The 23,900-nt window shown below is 37.7% G+C and overlaps 5 protein-coding genes across 7 annotated transcripts; 1 reads left to right on the top strand and 4 right to left on the bottom strand.

Moving 5' to 3' along the window:
• Positions 1 to 600: 600 nt before the first annotated feature.
• Positions 601 to 2,840, top strand: LOC113743693 (CRS2-associated factor 2, mitochondrial-like). 2 transcript variants are annotated; one of them, XM_027271753.2, is made up of 5 exons: positions 602 to 1,276; positions 1,726 to 1,853; positions 1,960 to 2,185; positions 2,314 to 2,441; positions 2,557 to 2,840. In XM_027271753.2, the coding sequence occupies exons 1-5, from the start codon at positions 712 to 714 to the stop codon at positions 2,662 to 2,664; spliced, it is 1,155 nt and encodes a 384-aa protein (XP_027127554.2). In that variant the 5' UTR covers positions 602 to 711; the 3' UTR covers positions 2,665 to 2,840. The 2 variants fall into 2 exon arrangements, with proteins under 2 accessions (XP_071905387.1, XP_027127554.2); XM_072049286.1 differs by lacking the exon at positions 2,557 to 2,840 and having other exon boundaries at positions 601 to 1,276; positions 2,282 to 2,421.
• Positions 2,841 to 3,450: 610 nt separating this feature from the next.
• LOC113688268 (purple acid phosphatase 18-like) lies at positions 3,451 to 7,029 on the bottom strand. The gene is made up of 5 exons (XM_027206045.2): positions 6,701 to 7,029; positions 5,354 to 6,022; positions 4,550 to 4,738; positions 4,372 to 4,460; positions 3,451 to 3,888 (listed from the first exon to the last, which is right to left on the bottom strand). Exons 1-5 carry the CDS (start codon positions 6,854 to 6,856, stop codon positions 3,669 to 3,671), a joined length of 1,323 nt encoding a protein of 440 aa, XP_027061846.2. The 5' UTR covers positions 6,857 to 7,029; the 3' UTR covers positions 3,451 to 3,668.
• A 599-nt stretch (positions 7,030 to 7,628) lies between these two features.
• Positions 7,629 to 8,991, bottom strand: LOC113688270 (senescence-specific cysteine protease SAG39-like). The gene is made up of 2 exons (XM_072049288.1): positions 8,431 to 8,991; positions 7,629 to 8,307 (listed from the first exon to the last, which is right to left on the bottom strand). The coding sequence occupies exons 1-2, from the start codon at positions 8,861 to 8,863 to the stop codon at positions 7,718 to 7,720; spliced, it is 1,023 nt and encodes a 340-aa protein (XP_071905389.1). The 5' UTR covers positions 8,864 to 8,991; the 3' UTR covers positions 7,629 to 7,717.
• Positions 8,992 to 10,467: 1,476 nt separating this feature from the next.
• On the bottom strand, positions 10,468 to 15,041 carry LOC113688269 (polyadenylate-binding protein RBP45-like). 2 transcript variants are annotated; one of them, XM_072049287.1, is made up of 7 exons: positions 14,568 to 15,041; positions 13,573 to 14,047; positions 11,620 to 11,675; positions 11,498 to 11,544; positions 11,233 to 11,329; positions 11,011 to 11,151; positions 10,468 to 10,825 (listed from the first exon to the last, which is right to left on the bottom strand). In XM_072049287.1, exons 1-7 carry the CDS (start codon positions 14,898 to 14,900, stop codon positions 10,823 to 10,825), a joined length of 1,152 nt encoding a protein of 383 aa, XP_071905388.1. In that variant the 5' UTR covers positions 14,901 to 15,041; the 3' UTR covers positions 10,468 to 10,822. The 2 variants fall into 2 exon arrangements, with proteins under 2 accessions (XP_071905388.1, XP_027061847.2); XM_027206046.2 differs by having other exon boundaries at positions 11,414 to 11,544.
• A 1,638-nt stretch (positions 15,042 to 16,679) lies between these two features.
• On the bottom strand, positions 16,680 to 22,770 carry LOC113688583 (DEAD-box ATP-dependent RNA helicase 32-like). Its single transcript, XM_027206455.2, has 8 exons — positions 22,241 to 22,770; positions 21,233 to 21,508; positions 20,113 to 20,436; positions 18,956 to 19,147; positions 18,682 to 18,837; positions 18,160 to 18,581; positions 17,555 to 17,721; positions 16,680 to 17,201 (listed from the first exon to the last, which is right to left on the bottom strand). Exons 1-8 carry the CDS (start codon positions 22,613 to 22,615, stop codon positions 16,855 to 16,857), a joined length of 2,259 nt encoding a protein of 752 aa, XP_027062256.2. The 5' UTR covers positions 22,616 to 22,770; the 3' UTR covers positions 16,680 to 16,854.
• Between the last annotated feature and the right edge of the window lie 1,130 nt (positions 22,771 to 23,900).

Below are 23,900 nucleotides of genomic sequence, written 5' to 3' on the forward strand. Positions count from 1 at the left end.
CGAATAAATAGTTCAATTTTGAACAAATTTTCTAATTCGTTAAAATAATCAAACAAATTTGAACACTAAAGTGTTTGATTTGATTAGACTCGTTTACACGCTTAATCAAGATGAAACTCATTAAGGCAAAATATCTTGATAACTACTAAGGTATCCACTGCAAATTTTAGTTTAGTAATTTAAAACAGTAACCATGCAACCAAAAAATTAGGTTCAATCTGTAAGCAATTTGTTAACAATAGGAATTGAAGATGTACCAACCAACTTTTATCCTCGAGCTGGGATTCACTTGATAGGAACTTGTCCAAGATTAATTTGTTACTTCATTAGAGCAACCCCTAACAAGAATTAGAGTTAATTAACTTCATTAATTCAGACAGTGAACTCCAGTAAGCACAAATCTCGATTAAATTTAACATGAATAAGGTAAAGCACTGAATACTGTAATTTTGGGCTTGATTAACGTCTGAGTGCTGAGAAGTTCAACAAAGTGCAATCCAAATCCAGATCCTATTCTAAGCAAACAAAGTACCAATTTTAAGCTCAGTTCCAGCCAGGCCCAAAACCTCTTATGGGCTTTCCCCCTTGGCAAAACTTGGAGGCAAAACTTGGAGAAAAGCCAGAAGCCAGTCTTGTACCCAAGAGTGGCGTAGACTAGTCTAATTTCTTCATGTCACCTGGCCGGCGACGAAACCTGACGGACATCGCATTATGCTGAAGCTCTTCGCATGGCGTCGGACAACCTCTCGAGGCCTGCCCAAAATTACATCTTTACCCTCATCCCCAATGCTCTGTGTCTCTCGATTTCTGAGCCACTCTCCATTATCTGATGAAGAAGACATTTACGACCCTCCATTCTCACCTACCTCCAAAACCCTCCTTAAACCCCCGGCCGGGAGACAACACAAGAAGAAAAATGAACAAAAGAAAGCTCGAGGAGGGAAAAAGGGTTCCTCGAATGTGCTTGATTCCCGAAATGCCCTGAATTTTCCGGTAAAGTCGGACCTACCCTTTGATTTCAAGTACTCCTACTCTGAGACCAACCCGGATGTGAAGCCAATCGGGTTTCGCGAACCGCCGAGGTTCTCTCCGTTTGGTCCTGGTCGGCTTGACCGGAAATGGACCGGGACGTCGGCCCCGGCTGAAGAGTCTGTGGATTCGGAGAAATTGGCCGAGCAACGGAAAAAGGTTTTTGGGGAACCTTTAATGGAGGAGGAGATTGCAGAGCTCGTGGAGAAATATAGGCATAGTGATTGTTCTCGCCAAATCAATTTAGGTAATTCAAATTTTGTTTCCTTTTGATTCTGATGATTAAAAAAAAAATTCACTCTTTTGCTAGGAAAAGTAATTAGAGCTTGATTTACTAATCAAACCAAGTCCAAGGACGTTCCTTTGAGCTTGGTTCAAGTGCTTTATCTCTTGCTGATAATTGATTAGGTATCTGAACTTATGTTTGAGGAAAGCTTTTACGCAGCCAAGGCATTATGGAATATGATTTTAGAGGCTGAAAAGTTTGTTTTTGGCTCCCCCTATATCAATATGTTAGTGCTTGATAGGATTCAGTGGAGATAAGTTAGGAGTTGAGATTTTATTGGGTTGCGATTCTTGCTTAATACTGTGTTTAGTTGTCAGGATGAGGGAATTATGCATATTATGAAAACTCATGCTAGGCCCTAGTTGTAAAGACTAATGAATTGGGTTTTCCATCTAATTAATTTGATAAAGGGAAAGGAGGAGTTACTCACAACATGCTGGAAGACATTCATAACCATTGGAAGAGGGCTGAAGCTGTGAGGATTAAGTGCTTAGGGGTGCCAACTCTTGACATGGACAATGTTTGTTTTCATCTCGAGGTTTGGAACTGTAAACTACCTGTTAATGTCAAACCTTAATAGTATTTCATTTCTTTATTTAGTCTATCTGTGGTTTGTGCTCATCGGGATCACAGTGTGCTTGTAGGATAAATCTGGTGGGATGATAATTTATCGTCAGAGTAACGTTCTCCTGCTATACAGAGGTCGGAACTATGATCCTAAAAATAGACCAGTCATTCCTTTGATGCTGTGGAAGCCATATGCGCCAATATATCCAAAGCTTGTGAAGCCTGTTGCTGATGGCCTGACATTTGACGAGACAAAGGAGATGAGAAACAAAGGGCTCAACTCTGATCCCATAATGAAACTCAGTAAGGAAATTTAGTTTCGGGAGTTTTATATTGTCTGCCCATTTCTTCTCATGGTTAAGCTCGCGAAATTAAAATGCTGCTTTATTTGTTATGTAGAGCTGGTAATAGTTGCTGCTTCTTTTCTACAGCCAGGAATGGTGTGTATGTGAATGTGGTAGACAGAGTGAGAGATGCATTTAAGACCAAGGAAGTTGTTAGACTAGATTGTGCACACGTGGGGACTAGTGACTGCAAAAGGATCGGAGTTAAGTTACGGGTATGGCTCTTGTGGAGAGTAATATATCTATCTTACATGAAATTTGTTTGTCTCAAATTGGTTGACCCGTACGTCTGATGCTGCATTTCTCATTCCCATTCATACACTGCTGCAGGATCTGGTACCTTGTATTCCTATCTTCTTCAAGGACGAACAAATAATACTTTGGCGGGGAAGGAATGATCAGATATACAGCTCAAGTGCAGTGGAACTTGCAGCTTAAAAAGATGCTAGTTTTGAGTCCTAGGTTGTTGGCATCCCGGGCTTATAGGCTATAGCTAACGGATTGGACTACCTTGTAAATACAATACCAACTACAGAGGAGACAATTAGAAAAGAGAGTTCATAATGGAAAGAACATTATATTAGACTGTGGAGTAATCGCCTCCCATTTTGTCATTCGTATTTAGTGTCCCGCTGTGCAACGATGCCATTGTTGCGTAACAACCTTTTTTCTTTTCGTCTAAATTTTATTTATCAAACAGATTGCAACTACTGATGCTGTGTGTTCTCTCTCTCTCTCTCTCTCTCTCTCACACACACACTTTGCGCAGCTCAGCATATACCAGCTCGAGCGCTTCCTAGTAGCTAACAAAATCTTGGTTATTCAGCATTTCTAAGTACAGTATTTAATCAGTTATAACAAGTTCTTCTTTTGGTAATACTTGTCACCACCTTTTATGTAGCAGCATGCATGGTTCACTCACATGATAAGGGCGATGGCAAATTTGGATGTCATCAACACAACGAGGATTTTCATGGTGTCTGTCCGGATCCCTTAAAGGAACCAATCAATATGTTCATACTGTACTCAAAAGCTGATATCTAGTTTCATTCACCTTAGAAAAATCTTATCCTTGAGTTTTCCACAGTTCCAGAAGATATAGGACCCAGATTAATGAAGATCACTTTAATGGTCTGTTTTGCCAAAAGGCCCTGGTTTTAAATTCAAAGTCCCGAGTACTTTTAAGGATGGATTCAATCCACTTCCAGAAAATAAGACCCTGGATTTAAACTCACATACCGTAAGTAATCTTCTTATATAGCAATTTAAGGATTCAGTCCACTTCCAGAAGAAAGGAAGGGACATACCGTTCTTACAATACCTTACAATACATAATAACAGTACAACAGATTTGCACTCCTCTAACTATGCTGGTATTATACACTGCTTGAGGAGTTTGTGCAGTAGTTCATTTAATTAGGCACCCCCTTGAGAGAACAGTTTTACGGCTGCAATAGGAGCTTTCTCAAGTCACGACTCTCTTCAAGAATGCAACCCGAACTCCTTAGAGTGGTTATCCAGACCTCATCGGACCTCACTGGTTCATCATCGTCATTCCTATGCCAGCTCCAGAAAGCATGAGTGGAATTCACTATCTTGAGCTCACCATGACCAAAACTTGCTTCGCGGAACACTGACCATTCAGGCTGTTGATCTTTGAACCTGTCATCATTTCCCAAGACTAGTTAGACGTCAATGTGGAGAGGAAAAGGGAAGAACATGAATTGCAAAAAGTGACTTGTAAAACTCAATAATGACTCAACAGAGATATCAATGTTTCAAAACATCAAGTTTAACTCCTTCAGTCCTCCCACCCTCCCCCTTTCCCCTCTCTCTGTGACAGACACACAAACAAACACAGGCACGCACTCAAAAAACATCCCTGCTTGGATCAATGTCACACCCTTTTCAACTTCCCCAAAAGCTTTTTTTTTTTTTACTATACGCAGAAAATATTTTGTTGCGAATGTACAACGGAATTGAAGTATTGTGGGAGAGAGAGAGAGAGGAAAAAGGAAACTTCATTAAACCAATAACTCTTGTTCACGATGCAATTCAGTTACTCGACCCAAAGAGCCATACTACATGAAAGAGGCTTTCTTTAATCTTTCTTAGGTGTGCAAGGGGATCAAGAGGAAGACTCACCGATGTGCTAAACCTTCTCTATTTCCTCCATCACCAATTGTTATATGTACAGCACCACAAGAATCCGATCTGCCATTGTAAACACGTTGCTGCGGACAAGGAACCAAATAATCAGGTTAGGTTCCAGATCACTCAGAAACAAGGGACCAAATAAGAAGTTAAACCAATTTGGGCATACCGAGCGTTCATAAGCATGCACATGACCAGCAAGTACGATATCCACACCGGCAGCGTTTAATAAAGGTTCCATTGATGCCATCATGTTGTCACCTTCACCTTGATGAGCGTCATTACTGTTGTACCACGGCACATGGAATAGTGCAAGTAGCCAAGGTGTCTTCTCACGATCTACCTTTGCAAGATCAGCCTGTAATTCAAGGTTCAGTGAAGTACTAAGTTTTCTTGGTTCAGAAAATTAATCATTGGAGACATATGTCCTATTCTATTACTCAACATATGCACTTTTAGAATCATTTAAGAGCATGACTTTCTGTTAAAAATATCTTAGAGGAAACGAAATTTATAGACAAACCATAAACTTTTCCAAGCAAAGGAAAGAACTTGATTAGTAATCTGAAATTATTGTAAAGGATATGGATCCTGGAATAGATTTGTTTTAAAAGAAACATAAGCAATACAACTCATAAAAATTTTTGCTGAATCTACATTCCATGTGTTCTAGCTCATCAGAACGATCAAAGGTTGTGATTCAATGATTCACTTAGGCATAAATGTCTACAGCGGTACTGCTTCGTGTTGACATTTAAATTTCAGAGCGGCCTCAAAGCAATTCCTCAAAACCGATATGGATAAGTAATGAAAATAAATCTCTCCTTTTCTCTGCCCTTGATCATGTCAGACATTTCAGAAAGACACTAATCATACCCGTGGCCCTGATACTTTAATTACCTTATTTGGAAGAGTAGTGGGAAAATTATTAAAAGAAAGGCAATTTCGCGCAAAAGCATACAGATGTTCAAACCTTCAGCCAACTATATTGGTCCGAGAATTCATCATAATCTGTATATGAACCAAGCATGATGATATGTGCACCGGCAACATCAAATGAATAGTACAAGTTTGAACTGGATCCACTCTCCTCGTATGGCATTTTCCATCTTGCATTATAAGAAGCAAACGACTTTTTGATTAGTAGTATGTGCTCCTTTTCATGGTTACCTTGTGTCACCATCCAAGGCCTGGCACTGGCAAGTGGCTGCACCAGCTCACCAAATGTATCCCACCTACTCTGTATGTAATCAGCATATGAAAGGTCTCCAGGGAGCATATACACATCGTATATGCACTGGTCTATGTGATCTAAAGTTGACTTGGTCCATCCAGTTTGACCCAAATCACCAGCCACTGCCAGAGTGATTGGGAACTGGGATGGTGGGGTTTTGAACTTGAACTCAGGACCCTCTCTACCACATTGATAGTAGTATATGGTGTCATCCTCCAGTGGCCCAATGACAGTATGGTGTATCTTCCCTGAGCTGTACAGAAGATAACTGTACGATGTGCTTTCTCCTTGAGCAACAGAGTTATATTTTCCAGGTAACATCCCATAGTTAACAACTGAAGGAGCAGATTTATCATCTGTGATCCATATGACACGCATGTGCTTATCCCCGGCCAAAGAGATATGAACCTACAGCAACTCAACAAGAGCGAAGAGGACAGTCAACTTGTGCAACGAAAATATCCCTGAGTAAGAACAACCAGCTTTACAGCCTTCATACATAAACCTGACAAGAAAGAATCAAAATAATCCTACAACAATAAACAACATCCACAAACTTTTGGCTACACTAAGAGTGCATTATGCGCTGGAAATCCAACATCAGTGACCTCTTGAAGCATTGAATCTTACTATTGACGGCTACATGCAAGGAAGTAAGAAGCACGCATGTACATCTATACATATAATACCTACAGAAAAGAGTAATATAAGCTCTCCTACACTTTCTGAATGCTCCCTTTATTTTATTTTATATATTTTTTTTGTTTTCCAATTTTTAGCAACTAATATAGGTGAGCTGATCACAAGTCTCCCACAAAGATATCATCTTTCGATGAATAAGCTTGAGCTTTAACCATGACAAACACCAATTGACAACAAATTTCTGAAGACTTAAACGTACACACACTTTCTTTGAAACAATTCACACTCTTTTCATCAAAGCTCAAGAAAATTAACAAGATCCCGTTATGATAGCATCACAGGCAGTGGACTTGCAAACAACCCTTTATCCAAAATTCACTAAAACAAAAAGCAAACTAGTTTAAAGGACAAAAGAAAGGCCTTCCAATTGATCCCTTTTCTTACCTGTTGGGGATGAGAAGAATGCTTCGGACTCCATGGAAACTGAAGATTTTTCCGAGGTGCAGGTCGAATGTAATCGCCGGTTGTAGCAATTACATTTATCACTGAAACAACTGCCAATGAAACTACAGATACTAGTGTCTTCAGATTTGGCTTCATAACTTTGTGATCTTTTACTTGCTTCAACTCACCATTAATTAATAGGAACCAAGAACCAATAAACAGTAGGAAGAGAGAGAGAAGCAAGGGAAGCAGTAGGTAATAAATTTCCGTTCAATGGTGGATAACGTCCTTTTAGGAACGCTTCTTGTCCTGATTGCAATTTTGTCTTCATTATTCCATGTGAACTTTATATTTGTATATATGATTTTATTCTCGGACTTTTGTTTTCCTTTTTATTTTTTTAGGATCTCAAAAAATGCCAATACCCATTTTTTCTTTTTCATTCCGCGTAAGCTCTTTTTTTTTTTTTTTTCTTGAGTGTGCCAAGTTGTAATCTAATCGAATGTATATCTTATCGTAATTAAATTTAATCTTGCGTTGGTGATTAGCATAATGATACATTTGCAATATGGGGACCAAAATGCTATTTGATTATGAGGGTTAAGGAAAGGGTTGAAGAGATCTTGGTGTTGGAACTAATCATCATTGTTGAGGCATAGTTCAAAGATCCTATTGCTCTGCTGCTGACTAATTAGTTTTCTCCGCGCCCATATTTTTAAGATGTGTACAAGATTCATTACAAATGCAACTTATTAATGATCAATTGTGTGGATTTAGAACAGAAGGAAGTGACTTTAGCCCTTTCTTTTTCTTTTGGTAATTCTTTCAGACTTCATTTCTTGCAAATACAAGCTTGTAAGTTGAGTACATCATTCCAAAACTAAGTTAAGGGTCAAATGCAAGAGATTGCTACCATCGAATAGCAAAAAAATCCATAAGCAACTAAACTTCAATAAATACGCCATAAAAATGAGGGCAAAAAAAAAAAAAAAAAACTGATTTGAATCTAAGAAAACTTCAAGCGATAGGATAAGAAGCATTCATGGCAATCCCGCAAAGCCCTTGCACATCATGAATGTCTCTTTGCATTCTGATGTATCCATCTTCACCCCAGTCAACACCCCATGAGTTCTTGACTAACCAATACTTGATTCCATCTTCGCTTATTCCATAGCCTACGGCTGTGGCACCGTGGTCTAAATGAGTGCCGCATTCTCCTGTAAACACTCCACTGGAGTAGAACGCAAAATCTTGTCCACCAGCATCAATTGCAACAGATACAGGTTGATTAGCCACGGCTTTCAAGAGGGCTGATTCGTTATTTTCAGGGACGTCTTCATAACTTTTGATGGTTGCTGCAGGGGGATGTTCCTCATTTGCACTGCAACTGCCATCAATCCCCAAGTATGGATAATGTGATTCAGTTGCGAGGCCATGGTTTTTGATGATAAAGCTAAATGCTGAGTCCATTAAACCACCTTCGCAGCCTCGATTCTCATCTGTATCGCAGTCCACTAGTTCTTGCTCGGATAGCGAAATCAACTCACCTGTTTTCAGTTGGTGAACTCCTTCCGTAGCTGCCACAGCTGAAAACGCCCAGCAGCATCCTGCAGATTGGGTCCAAAACTTTGTTAAATTAATCCTGCGAATCCCACGTCCTGTTATGATATATAATGGCATCTTATTGGAGAAAACAAATATAGAGAAGAGAGAGAGATTTGTTGACTTACCACAGTCTCCTTGGTTCTTGACAGGAGTAACAGCTCCCTCCTCTCTCCAGTCCAAGCTAGATGGAACATCTGTAACATTCTCATATCTAAATGATGCTGACTTCGATGAAGTAAATGGTTTGTATCCATTGCGAGCGCGGAACTCCTCATTGGTCATATCAGCAAACCGGTTGATGCTTAAGCTATAAGTCTTAGTTCCAGCTTTGTTAAAAGATTCGATATACTCAAAATTCTTCTTGAATATCTGGAATCTCTTTGCCTTTTCTGCATCATCCTTGTAAACACGTCCATAAGTTGCCATCCACTTTTCATGCTCTTCAACCATTGCTGCTTCATCATATTCATGCAACAAGCGGGACGTTGCCTGAGAAGCGCCTATCACCAACACAAAAAATGAGACTAGAATAGGCATCAATTTGAGCGGAACACCCATCTTCTGCTATATTTTCTGAAAAGATTCGACTGAGAAGCGCAAACTGCGTCTATACTTGTGAAGCAATAAGTATTGGAATTGGGCTATGAACAGAACAGGGAGGATAGAAGTTAAAATTCTTGGAAAGCCAGGCCAGTTGTAATTTGTAAATGCAATATCAACAACCTCAGTTCTTGAACTAGACCAGTGAATGCAGCTACAATGGTATATACTCCCCTTGCTATTCTTTTTGTAATGTCACTATGAGCTGGGTTGCAAGCCTAGTTGGATCGACCAAATGAGGCAAGGAAAAACTCTGGTGAATATATATATATATATATATAGATATAGGCTGTGAAAATCGTTGGTTAACAAATATAACAGGTGTTGAAAGTACAGTATTTCCATGCGCAGTGATAGCCATCAAATTAGAGATCCTGGATAACGTATTGACTTTGTCTTCGATTTGCCCCAATGCAGACTTTTTCTTTTGTGTACTCCAAAATCATTTACGAGCATGAATTTTAAAGCTATGCGGTGCATCCGACAAATTTCTTCATACCTCAACTCTCTTCTCCCGACAAATTTTGTTTTCTATTGCAGCTTGCTCTCAAAAGTCAAAACAAATCTTTCCAAGTTTGATGCATCAGGTCACGGGCTTCTCCAGAAAAAATGTTATTCACTTTCGTCCAGTTGTGGAAAGCATACTACGTTTGATGCAAAATGTTATAACTTTGGTGTCAACTCATATATTAATTAATGATTATATTAAATCTACGAGACTTTACATCCAAAATTATAAGAATTACACGAAGAAGATTGAACTAGACAGAATTAACTAGAGAGACTCTTGATCCGTGACGATATGATAAAAATTAAATCATCCTCTAGTTACTTTTTTCCCACTTTGGAGATGAAATCAAAATATCGACAAATACTATAATCCCCTTTTAATATCATACTCTTAAATTGAAATTCAATTTGAGATTATGAAATAAGAGTTGAATTGCAACAATTTCAATCAAATTACTTCCATTGTTAAATGTATGTAGCAATCAGTGATTCAAGGAAAAATCCTAAAGAAACCTATACAATTTTCCCAAAACTATATATATTCTTTTCTTGCTTTCAATTGCACGTTAGCGGTTGACAAGGGGAGGTACAGTCACGGTGGAGGTGGAAGAAACAAGTGGTGGATTCTTTTTCAGTTAATTTTTGGTGTTTATGTTATAGGTATATTTCAAATACATTTGGAGTGTTGTATTGCAGATTTGGAATACATTTGGGGGTGTTTTAACACTTCAAATACAAGTTTTTGAGAAAGACATGAATCCAAACAGACCCGTTTGTAACTGGGCATACCACCAAAATCGGAACCAGAGTCTCCACACAATCCAAATCATACCATTTCATAAAACCAAACTAAATAGTCGCACGCGGATCCAGAGTTTCCGAGCAATCCCAACGGGGCACCAAATTCATCGCGGACTCATCCCATAACAGGGAAGGATGTCGCCAATATTGACATGGGAAAAGCTGCCGTCAAAGATCAAAAACAGTAAAATACGGACCAGTGCACTCTAAGTCGACAGTGACACGCGACATTGGAGAGCCACAAACACCAATGCTTAAACCAATAATTCTAGATTTAGGACGGCAAGCAGTATAAGCGTCACTATTAGAGATAAACCAGTCAAAATCCTCAACATAATAACAATACTGTAAACCTTCATCACCATGAAACAAGCCCGCCCCAACAGCTCCCAAATTGATGGAGAGTCATAAAGTAACGAAATATATAAGAGCACATATGGTTCTTAGCCCTCCCATAACGGCAAACTATCATACAGCCAAATAACGCAACTCTCTTCATTGGACATGTTACGAGCGTGAATAGCAAGCAAATACCCTGAACAATCTCTGAGGCTTTCATATACCAAGTTGCGTAGACTGCCAAGGCTTGCAACTTGCAACAATAGATCACTGCAAATATTAGCACAAAGAATTTCAGTTGCTCATCTATCTAAAAAAATTCAACAAAGGAGGACAAGAACCAGGGACGTTTGCATCACTTCCTGAACCAACAAAACCAACTAAAAAAGTAACACCCTTGCTGGTTAATTCAGCAACAAACAAAAAATGCATAAAAACATTTCGCATTCTCCTACCTGCTGCGGCTGTTGGTAATTTGTATATCCAGGGTAACCTCCATAATATACATTTGGGTCTTGCGGAGGTGGAGCATATGCATATGCATCATAACCTTGTGTATAACCATAGCATCCACCATTCCACTGGGATTGATCCGACTGTCCAAAATCAAGGAAAAGTAAGATATGCAATTATATGCAACTATCAACCGTACCAAGAGACAGACAGATGACCCAAACCTGCTTGTTGGAAGGACTACGCCCCCATGAAAGTCGAATACTTTGTAATCCCAACTGTGTACCATTCAAGCTTTCCAATGCTTGTTCCGCACATGCCCTAGCACAGAAAAATCAAAAGAAATAGGCCATCACAAACTGCAAAATTTACCGCAACATTTTTCCCCCAAAATTTAAAGGTTACCTATTAGTGAATTGAACAAAACCACATCGCTTCCCTACAGGTATCTTTACATGTACAACTTCCCCATATCGGCCAAATACTTGCCTCAAATTCTCATCTGTCACACTTGGGTCCAATCCACCCACAAATATCTGCACTTACAAGAAACAGTCTTAACTACCACACAGGCAACAAAAGTAAATCCATAACTAAGACAAGCTACGCACTGTTGTATTATTTGGATCACTTTCACCCTCATTTCCTTGAGTATTCTGATTGGGAGCTGCAAATGATGGATAAAGGTAAGAATGACCAGAAATTAAAAGGAAACTGTGAGTTACAGAGATATTATCAGTTTGATAAGACAGCTACTGCATCGCACACTGGAATGCCAAATGAAGTATTGAGACACCAATAGTACACTAAGTAAGAGGCACAACTGCACTTCTCTGTAGTACACCTTTCTTCTAAGGTATATAAATGTTTACTCATCCATTGATCAAACCTTCAGAGCTAACAATGATAAAGTTCATTTGACCAGCCAAAAGAAACATGCAAAAGAGAGAAAATTTATAACACTAAAATGCTCCAAAGCAGTACATTACATTAGACTTTAAAAGGTTTTCACTTTGACAAACAACACGACTCTAGTCTCACTAGTCAAGCACAACTAAGAACAGCAATAGACAAGCTCTTGAATACATAAATGCAGCTTTACAACAAAGTTTTTCATGTAAGTGGGCTTTTGGCAATACATAGCACATACTTTTAAGAATGGTCACCATAGATGCACTGGAACAAGAAGATGCACTAAATGCATAAGACAAGGAGAATGCTTGGAAAGTGCACACTATTTTCTGCAGAAAGAAACGAATAACTTGAAAAGCAAACAATCTCAATCTCTTAAGATTGTCATGCTCACTGAAAAAAGATTTAAGTTACTAACTTGACAGAAGAAAATGCAAAACAGCAACAGGTAACATTACACAGGATTTTTCTAGTCATATCCAATCATTCATGCTATGCAGTTTTGTCAATCCATGATTTTCTCACGCTCATGTTCTCATTGAAATGTCACATAAATAAAATTCCAACATAACTTGTGCCTATTGCAAGACCTGTAACAACACTTAGTAAATTATACACCAAAAAGAAGCCCATAAACCACACAAAAATCCAACCAAAAGACCTGTTTATCCACAAAAACATACTCAAGAAGTACTTTCACAAAGCTTCGAAATCCATGAATGTATGATCCTCAGAGATTCCCTTCCAACGAAACCTTAAAAGACTGAGCCTCAAAAGAATCATTGCACCAAAACCTCAAAAGACCAAATCAATTTCATTTCCTTGGAATAAAAACTCAATAAAAAAAAGAAATTTTACAAAATTAGAAGTGCAATAACTGGGTTGGAAGACAATAAAAAATCATTCCCCAGGCTACTAACAGAACCATACACCATGAGAAGACTTGGAAAAAACATTAACTGGTAAAAGATAAGGTAAAAAAACAATTGGCAATGGAAGAAATAGAGTATCCTTTCTCACACAAGAAACTGGCCCATAACAAAATGGAATGAAGGTAGTTGAGGATCAAGCAGAATGAAGGAAGCGGGAAAGGAAATGAAACCTCTGAAGGAAAGAAAATAAATATTCCCTTCTAAACTCCAAGGTAAGAAACTGGAAAGTAAGTGTGTGTAGCATAAAAATGCCACAGGAAATCGAAGTAAGGAAGCTTATGGCATAAACAAATTAACTGACCTAAAAGGACTGCCACCCATTAAAGTGGAATCCATTCAGCTGAAATCAGTTCCAGGCCCCCCGTAAATGAGAGCCTCTCTGTTTCCTGCTTCGAGACAACATGAGTTTTATAAGATTTTTAAATTTTTAGCAGAAGTATATGAGCCCATTTTAAAAAGGTAAGTACTGGAAGGAAATGACTTCGTAAATTCCACGTATCTCCATGTGCAAAACTCAAAGAACATTCATATCTCAAAAGCGGTAAAAAACAACTTCCAATGCCTTGACTAGGAACTTATTGCTTCACCTAAGACTAAGAAGTACCAAGAAAACAACAAATGAAACAGTCCAAATAAAAAGAGAACAAAAAGCAAAAGTCAATGCCCTAAATTCTTGCCATAGCACACCACCATCAATTAAGAGATGTCAGCACGACATACCTTTCTGATATTGCTGAACGCCAGCAGGTTTTTTGTTAGCCGCTGGTCCAATCCTCATGGGCCTGGTTAAGCATATGACACCATTCATCTCTGTCATAGCACGGAGTTGCTCACTCTCATCCCCAAACTTAACAAAACCATACCCCTTGGACCGTCCAGTGTTCCTATCAATAACAACTTTTGCGCCTTTAACTGACGAATAGACAGCTTTAAATGTCTCTTGGAGAAGGTAATCTGTCACGTCAGCAGCCAAGTCCCCAACAAATATTGTGTAGTCAGGAGAGTCATCGGTACGCCTCTCACCAGCACCAAGAGTAGCCCAATTCAAACGATAGTGTTGCTCGACATTTGGCATCAATGTGCCATTATACGTAAACAAAACATTTTCAGCCGCTGAACGACTCCTGAACTCAAGAAAGCCATAGCCCTCTGATTGACCACTTTGCTTGTTACGAATAAGCTTTACAGAAACAAGCTGAAAGAGGACAAAACGAAGAATTAAAATCAGTCAAAAAAAATCTTTCCCGCCTTTGCTCAATCTCTACAACGAACACTAGCAATAACTCCCTGACTAAAATTCTAGTTTTCGATCTTCTTACAAAACATTACCAAAAGCGCCTCAAGAATATTCGCAGAGCTACAAATAATTTGGAATATCGAGGTATTAACGTTGAGTACAAGATTGCACCTGTACAAACCAAAAATTACAACGCCAAGGCCAATACTACAAGGGAACAAAAAGCCTGGCATGCACTTTGTTACCAAAAACAAAAACCACGCCTATATAAAGAACTACAAAACCAAGTCTAGCACTGCATGCATTATATCTGCAATCAATAGCAAAACCTACCGTTTTTAATGAATCTATAAAGCCGGAGGTTATCATAAGGTTAAGAAACCAAACAATAAATCAAAATAAACGATCTTACTCAAATCTTCCCCAAAATTCCCCCAAATTTCGAAAAACGTACAATTTAACCAAATTCTCCTTATACCTCTCCAGTATGGAAAAAGCAGGAAGAAAGATAATTCTCGTCCATCCAATACTGCAAGTCCCCAATCCACAGAGAGCGAACATCATTGGAGCCGGGCGAAGCAGCAGTCGACGGAGGCGCAATTCCATATTGCGTAGGCTGAGAATGCTGTGGAGCCGACACCTGCTGCTGGCCCCAAACCTGAGGATCCTGAGGCTGAACCGGAGGTTGCTGAGGAGGCATCATCAACCACTGCTGTTGCGGCGGCGGGTACTGTTGCTGCTGCTGGTGGTGGTGCTGTTGTTGATCCATCGGAGCCATGGGTGGAGGAACGACACCGCCTGGTTGCATCATCTTCGAGACGGAATCGAAGAAACCCTAATTCGAAGGGAGAAAAAAAATATAAAAAGCACTAGTAGATACAGCACAGATATACTGGAGAGGGACAGGAAAAAGGGCACCCAGATGGATAGGGCCAGTAATTGAGAGGACGATTTCTAGGAGATTGGGGGTATTTATGGGGTTCGAGAGCGGGCCGAGAAGATAAGGCGGCGCTGAGAAAGGCAAAGGGACAGTGATGGGCTGAAAAGTACTATATGGATAAGCCCATTAATAATTTATAGATAAGCAGTTAAGCAGCTGTTGGTAACCACCAAAACTCTCTTGCCTTCCTTCGTATACTTCCCACTTAATTGTGACTGCTATTTTCAAACGACTCCCTCCGATGGGATTAGGCTTCCCTTTTCCCTAAATTAGGCTAAAGTATGTTATACAAATGTTATCGTCATGATAAAAAAAAATTAAGCACAGTTATATATGTATATGCATGTAGAGAGTTATCTTTGTCCCAAAATAAAAAAGAAAGTTAATTTAGTATCAAAATCGATCGAGGAAAATTCTATGATTCCTTTAGGTATCATTCCCTGTAGGGCTGTAAATGATTTAAGGTATTATTCCCTGTAGAGGTATAAACGAAACTAATCAATCTGAATACTTTAGCGTTCAACTTTGTTTTGATTATTTTAATGAATTTAAAATTGTGTTTAAGTTTGATTTATTTATTTGTTGAATCAAGTTCAAATGAGTTTTTATCGAATTAGACTTGAGTCAAGTTCAAGTAGTTTGAGCTTTTTACTTAAAATTTTAATTTTATACTAATCAAACCAAGTTTAAAATATTATAAAATACAACATACTGTTCAAATTTGGTTTGATTAGTTTGTAAATCAAGAACAAGAAAACTCTGGTCTGTACTCGTGGAATAGGTCAGGTTTATCTCGGAGGCAATTGTGATCATGGAATAAGCGATTAGCCCAATGTACGATTAATGGGTCAATGTCAATTTCACGTACACAATGATGATACATCTAACTCATTCACTTATATTACCTTATTCTCTGGCTTTTGTTTTAACCAGTAGTACCCTAAAGTGTGTAATTTTAAGAAAAAGATATTAAAATGATTAGAATTACCCTTGTTAGAAAAATATTAACTAACACATTTTATTTGGCAACCACAAATTAGAACCCCCCCCCCCCCTCCAAAAAAAAAAAAAACAGTATTATGGTTCAGTTTACAGCAGAGGAATGAAAATATGCACAATTTAAGGTTTCAAACCTTATTTGGCAACCACAATACGAAGTGGAAACACCCTAAATGTGTGTATCTTTTAACAACCGAGTAGTAAAAAATACTCCACTAAATAAGCTTTTATATTTTGAAGACCATTTTTTCATGCTTGAAATAGGCAGCGCTTGGGGCTTCTAAAAACTGTTATTGTTATGGATAAATTAATCAATGGAATTTCTTTTATGAGTTTATCTTCTCCATTGATCAATCCAAGCGAACCATTTAGTGATGGTTTGGCAAAATATTCCATTAACCATAAAGTGGCTTCTTGTATGGTTGGAAACAAAGGTACAAGCTGATCTCAGAGCACTTGCCAAGATTGGGGTTTAGGGGAGAAAATAAGATAGAGACAGAGACAGAAAACTTGAGTTATGAGAGAAGAGGTAGAGAGTTTTTTTTTTTTATCAACTCTTTTGAGTATAAAACTGGGGTTTTTAAACCTTTAAAATGGCAATACACAACTAAACCAAATCTCTCAGGTTCCATTCTTTTTCTTTCCCACAACTTTCAAACAAGGAAAATATGACATTTCTTCTCATTATATAATAAACTAACTAGCAAGTGTACAGATTACAGTTTGACTGGATACTGTCTCACCTCATACCACATTTCATGCTGTGTGTGTTTGTGTGTATTTTTTTTTTGGAAAAAAAAAAACCACTATAATATCCAAATATAAACTACGAATGCATGGAACTCAGCAACTTAAGAGCCAGCTGCTCTTGCTCAGCCAGAGAAATGGAGTCTGCAGAACCACCCTGTTTGTCCTTTCTCGTCCTCTTACCATCATCACTGTCACTGTCAAAATATATCTTCGTCTTCTTATTGACTCTATCTCCACTTTCTTCTGTGTCTGATGCAGAAATATTCACCTCACTACCTACATCTGCCTCCTCTCCTTCCCTTCCTTTCTTCCACTTCATTTTCTCCTTGATTCTCTTTTCTTTTCGCCGCTTACGGTCCAAAATCTTATCTTCCTCATCTACTATCTTCAATTCTTTCCTCAGGTCTGCAAATCTTTGCTTAACTGAGGCATAGGAAATGTAAAAAGTCAGAAACAAAGAAGTACTAAAATCTACATTGATAAAATACAAGTGCACACACTTAAAATCTCCAGGTTTATAGTATGCATTCTGTTCCCTTTGTGCCAATCACTGAACTCCCAATATCATCCAAAATGAGCCATGAAATTTGGTATTTTTCTAATATAGTAAACAACAAGCACAAATCCAAGTAGTCTAAATCTTCTAAAAAAATGGTCACGACTTCATGATATCATTTTGGGGAATAATGACTTCAAGGAGAACCAGAACTGAAAAATCTTTACCATACCTATACTGTTGATATCATATATTAGCATAACGTAACCAAATTAATTACCTTTGTCTTTGTCCAGATGAACCAAGTCAGCACTTCTTTTTACATCAGCCAACTTTGCGAGAGGGGGTAAAGTGTTGCAGTCTTCATCAAACACAACCCTGGTCCCAACTGGTCGATGCACATTGATCTTCAACTTCTTTTTCTTTAAAACCCTAGTTGCAGGTGGACTACCAAAACATCGGAGAGTAAGAACTGGCCCAAATATTTAAGATCAGGATACAGCATGAGAATATCAGAAACCATTTACTAAGTGGCCTATTAAATTTAACCAGGACTAATTGTGAGCCAGGTAAATGAAGTGTGTTATCCAACAGTTATCTATCATGAAAATGCATTCTTAATTTATGGGCAACATACAATTCATCCATTCTAAATTGAAAATTGTCTTATGAACAAATCAGAGAGGTGCATAGAGCAGATAAATAAAGTCTATTGAATTATGCCAGTCAATTATGGTTTACATATTTCTTAATCACTAATCTAGAGTGAGGACTGAAAATTAAGTAGCTGGAAAGTGAATAACATCTTTCTTTATTTGATCCCCACAAATTAGTTCTTAGGTCTAATATGTAAAGTAAAATACCCAAAGAAACAAAAATAATTACCCAGCATCTCCAATTTCCGTAACTTTTTCTCCGCGTTGCGTGTCTTCTTGCAGAAGAAGAAATTTGTCTTCTTTTGCTTCTACTCTGTCTTTCTCAGCTTTGCCAGTGTCAAAACTTTCTATCTGATCTTCATTCAAGTTGTCACCAACAGTACTTTCTTGTACAAGAGACAATTCCTCAGAAGCTTTTCCCTTAACTTTCTGTTTCAGAAAACGAATCTTGGGAGTCATTGGAAGGCCTAATGATGCAGAGAAGTCATCAATTGGGAGTTTCATCACATCAAAGACCTCCTTATCCCGCTGTTTATTTATGGACTTCAAATATGTAATAAATGCTCTCTGAGCCAGCTGCTGCAGATTGGGGTACTTCACCAACAAAGCTGCTAACAACCCAGAAACAGGTTGTAACCTTTTCATATTTGCCTGTGCCGATGACCAAGGAGCATTTTTAAACACGTAAAAATAATACATGATGCAAATGTTGCTTAAACTTAATCATATTTAACAAAATGAGAAAAAGAACCTTGATAAATCGAATGGGTATTTTCTTCTCTTCTAACTTTTTAAGCATTTTCATTTCTGAAGGCAAGAGAAATAAAACAGATTTCCCTCCGGAAAGGTAGCGAGCTGTTCGGCCCACTCTATGTATGTATGCAGCAACATCTTCAGGACAATCCATCTGGAAATCAACAAAGTTAACAGATTAATGACTCCTTTTCTTTGGTAGCTTGTCCAATAAATTAATCAGATCAAGTGTTATCTTTCAGTATCTATGGCCTACTTAACAAGTAACTAACCTGGACAACCCAGTCAACAGCCTTATCAAAATCAAGCCCCCTTGAGGCAACATCAGTGGAGAATAAAACTGAACGTTGCTCACAAAACTGGGAGTATATGCCCATTCGTTTTTCCTGTTTCATCCTTCCATGAAGACACTTCAAAGGGATCCCCGGACGAAGTTTTTTAAAGGTCTCAAAAACAAACCTTACCTGTTATATAATATGAAATGAAAATAACAGGACAACAAAAATGGAAAAAGTATGAAACCAAGTTGAGTGAAATGCATTTATTTTCTTCTCCAGCAACTAAAGAGAGCATTAGAATAACAGAAAAGTCCACAAAGTACACATTAAACTGCATGAACCACCATGAAAGTATCAGTTTTTGCAATTGCTTCTGCTCTCAATTCCTAAAGGCTCATTTATGAAGCATGCTAGTAGTAGATCAAAATGCAATATCTAGACATCTATCTGCACAGCCCAAGATTCAATGATGTGATATCTGTTGAGAGATTTCAAAAGAAACTAAGAGAGATGTTAAAGCCATTATAGCCAGATCCAGCAGACAGAATTACAAATCCTACAGGTTCATACCAATGTTATTTTCACCTTCTTGTTTGTTACTTCTTTATACATTTTAAGCCAGTGACTTGTGAATAAATGGTTGACCCCCAAAAGCAGCAGAAACAATGACTTGCTCAGAGATATGGCATCAAGATTGGCATCTATTTTGCTGGATTGGAGTCTCATAGAATTAGATAACAGCAGCTTTAGCTTTTTGCTCTCTCAGCAGTTCCGCTTTAAAACTATCTGCGATGCACTCAGACAAGACAGACCTCTGAAGGTAATATTTGTTGAAAGAGATAGATGGTACTAAATTCAGCAATCTAAGAGGATGGTGATCATGTTCCAAGTCTATCCAGAACAAGATTGCTGAAATAGACAATATCAGGAGATTTACTTCCGTGTTTACAGAGAAAAATATTTATGCAATGTTCTCAAAAAAGAAAGTACATATCCGGCTACTTTAAGATGCTCGGAGATTGTTCTCATACATGCACAGCAAATTTTGCATTCAATTACAACAGCTAGCAAGTTATGCATGAGAAATTTCTTCATTTTTCAGGCTCTGCACCTGAATATCCCAATTCATAATAAAGATAATGCAGAATTACCTGCTTGCAGCTCGAAAGAAACACCAGTATCCTCGAATTAAGATGCGCCTTTACAAAGCTCCATAACATATCGAATTTTTGCTCAAGAGGAACAATGATTGCTGTTTGCTGCAGGCGATTGGGAGTTGCAGTTTCTGCCTCTTCATGCACACTAAGGTATTCTGGATCTTTCAGACTAAGCCTAGCAAGATCTTGAATAGATTTTGTTTGCGTAGCTGAGAACAGCAAGGTCTGTCTATCCTTTGGCAGTTGTGAGATAATAGCATTTAAAGCTTTCTTAAATCCTACATCAAGAATACGATCTGCCTCATCAAGCACCAGAACCTGTATCCTGGCCAGAAAAACAAACCAAGTTGGCTACTAAGGAACCATGAAGATTTCATAAGGAAGCAAAAACTTTAATTTTTGAACCATAGTCATGTTTTAAAAATTGTCCCTATCTATCGTAGCTTAAAATTTATTGTACCATTAGCACATCCTTTAATTTCACTAAATATCACCAACAACCTCCATACAACTTGTTGAAGCGTAATAAAGAAAAGGTCCAAAGTAATAAAGTCTAATACAGACAAAATACATGCCACCCCTGCAGACATGAAATATTAAAAGATGCTGCAAAAACTTGACCATTTTATGTGCTTAGGTGAAAATATGGATGAACTCAAACTACTGCCCGAAAAGAATTGTATAGAATTTTGCAGCAATTGAATCCAACAACAATAAATTACATTCACTGATCCCCTAGCAACCGATGAACTGAAAAAGAATCATTCTCGCTTTTGTAGAAGAAAGCATGCACCAGCTACCAAGTCAAAGATCAAGTTTCCAGTCCATTAAAGCGAATATAAGAAAGTGCAATAGTATATGGCAAATGCCACATAAAACTTAGTCCATGGCACTTTATAAACAACTAAGCATGGACACTGATGATTCTTGTTTCTTCAAATTAATGTTCACAGCTTGAAACATAAGACACATTACAGGAACTAAAGTTACTGGATGACAAAACATATCATACACTGTGTATATGTACACAGGAAATGCTAACACTGGAAGAAGAGAAACTCTAGGAGAAAGTCACAGCAGAATAGAAGAACAAAGATCAAATGAATATATTGACCTGGAGCTGTGAGCATTCGAAATTTGGGGTTTCATCCATGTGCTGAAGAAGCCTTCCAGGAGTGCACACCAAGATGTTCAGATCATTAACATGTTCTTTCTCTGTGTCAACATCTTTACGGCCACCAATTAGAAGACCAGCACTAAAACCATGGTATGTTCCAACCGATTTTAATACTTCAAAAAGTTGGCCAGCTAACTCCCTTGTAGGAGACATTATAATGCATCCAACTCCATCTTCTGGACCCCATCTAGCTTGGTATAACTTTTCAAGAATCTGTCGAGGAGAAAAAAGACTCATCACTACAAGATATGCTAAAAGTGCACAAAAAAGGGAGGGGGAAAAGCAAGGAATATTAACTTGTTAAGCATGAAAATCAGGAAAAGCCTTAATTTTCTTTTCTCCCAATTTGGGGAGGACAGAAGGGGAAGAATATCAAAATTGTCAAGCTCAATCATCTAACTTTAAACAAATACACGTATGAAACTTGACAACTAGAAGCATTTCTGTCTTCAGGTCTCAAAGTCCGCACTTTACATGGAACTCTTAAATCCAAATTATACTGATCTTTTAGTTTGAAGTTCAACCTAATGCTGATGAGTCCTTTTACAGAATTTAATGCGAAAGCCTCAATCTTTTTAACTCCAATTGAAAAAGTTTAGAATACAAATGTCAAAGAGGAGAAAGAGACAAACTTAACTTGTCAATAGAATAAAAGCATAAATTGTCATCAATCAGTTGGATTTCTGAAAACTCCTAGGATAGGCAAGAAAATAACCAAAATTAACCCAACTTTTTGGTAAGTGCAATCTTCCATTCACTTTCCTAATCGATGAACAAAACAAACTAAAATATCAACAAAAGGAGAACATTGAACACGTCCAAATTGAACATTTCCGTCTTCTACCAACCAAAAATCAAGTCTTTCACACCAGCAAGCATAAAAATCGACCAAAATAAGATTGAAAAAACAAACCAAAACTGTGACAAATTCAGCTGAAAACCCACCGGAATAACGAAAGCCAGGGTCTTACCAGACCCAGTTTTAGCAGCACCAAGAATGTCACGGCCGCAAATCGAATGGGGCAATGAGGCCCTCTGAATATCAGTCATGTTTTTGTACTTAGCTGCAGCCAACCCATCTTTAGTTTCCTTCGACAAAGGCAATTGGCTGAACTTTTTACAACCCGCGTAACGAGAAAACGAGCCATCGGATAGCCGGCCAACCGGAGATTTATTTGGTAGCGGCTGGAGTGAAAGCGGGTTAGAGCCCGATTCGGGTTTACCGGATTCAATCCATGACTCGAGGAGCTCAAGTTCTTCAACCTCGGCTTGACGGCTCTGGATTTTGAACTTCTTGGACTTGGGTTTTGGTCTTCTCATGTCTGTTAGAGGATTCTGAGTTTGAAGGGTTGCCGGATTGAACTTTGTGTTAACCACGGCGATGCGGAAGAATCTGGAATGGATTGGAGGGGTTTAGAGGGGTTTAGCAGGAGAAGATTTTCCGGGTTATAAAATTTGTGCACCAGTTAAAACTGGAAAATTACGGTTGTGCATCATAATTATAGCCAAAGCCAAAAATTGGCCCACTTTTTTCTGTACTAGTGCTACTTAATATGGGGTGTTTTTTGGAAAACTATTTAGACCCTTCCTAGGTATAAAATTTTCAAGAGGGGGGAAAATATTAAAAGCTAGATACTAGTTGAGGAAGTAGTCTAGAATACAGATACACACGAGTAAATGTATTTTATTAATTAAACACCTATTGGAAGATTTTAAATAATAAAAAAGATAAAATTCTTGAAATGAAAAAGAAACTTAAATTACATAGAAAATTTACACTACACTCTCTTGTGAGAAGAAAAAATAAAACATAAAGTAAGGTCCTGTTTGATAACTCTGTTCAACACTTGAATTTAATGGATTCAGATTTTAACATATTCAGACTGTTTGATAACAAAAAATTTGAACATTTGAATTAATTAAGTTGCATTGAATTTTCTAGGCAAAATTTACTTCCAAAATTAAGTGATAAACTGTTCACTTATCACTGAACGTGATATGCACTTAAATATATTATATTTAATATTTAACAATTCAATAATTTAATGGATTCAGATTTCAGATTTTAAATTTTAAATTTCAACTTTTAAATTTCAATTTTATCAAAGGCGACTAGGTGTATCAAGGTGTCACAAATCTTTCATTTACTTTCCTATTTCTCTCCGTAATAATACTTCGGCTTTTTCCTTATTTTGTTGTCAATTCTTTTCTTTTATCTCAATCCTTTTTCTTTTCTAATGCATTAGAAGTTATATTAGTTAGACCATCATGTTATCATCATCTCACGAGTTCAATTAAAAGGAAAATTTCAGCATTTAAATACTCTATATATATTTTGAAATTTTTGCATCTTCTCTCACATCCTTTTCACCCCCAATTATTAGACACAAAATTCTAACCGTAAACACTCTAGCGGATGTTATTTCTGAATAAGGCCTTGTTTAATAATCCAATTCAGCACTTAAATTTAATAGATTCAAATCTTAATATATATAGATCATTTAATAATAAAAAATTGAACATCTAAATTAATTAAGTGACACTGAATTTCTTAGGTAAAACTTAGTCAAAAAATTAAGTGATAAACTATTAACTTATTACTGAA

The sequence above is a fragment of the Coffea arabica genome, chromosome 5e (genome assembly GCF_036785885.1).
Source record: "Coffea arabica cultivar ET-39 chromosome 5e, Coffea Arabica ET-39 HiFi, whole genome shotgun sequence".
NCBI classification, from domain to species: domain Eukaryota; kingdom Viridiplantae; phylum Streptophyta; class Magnoliopsida; order Gentianales; family Rubiaceae; genus Coffea; species Coffea arabica.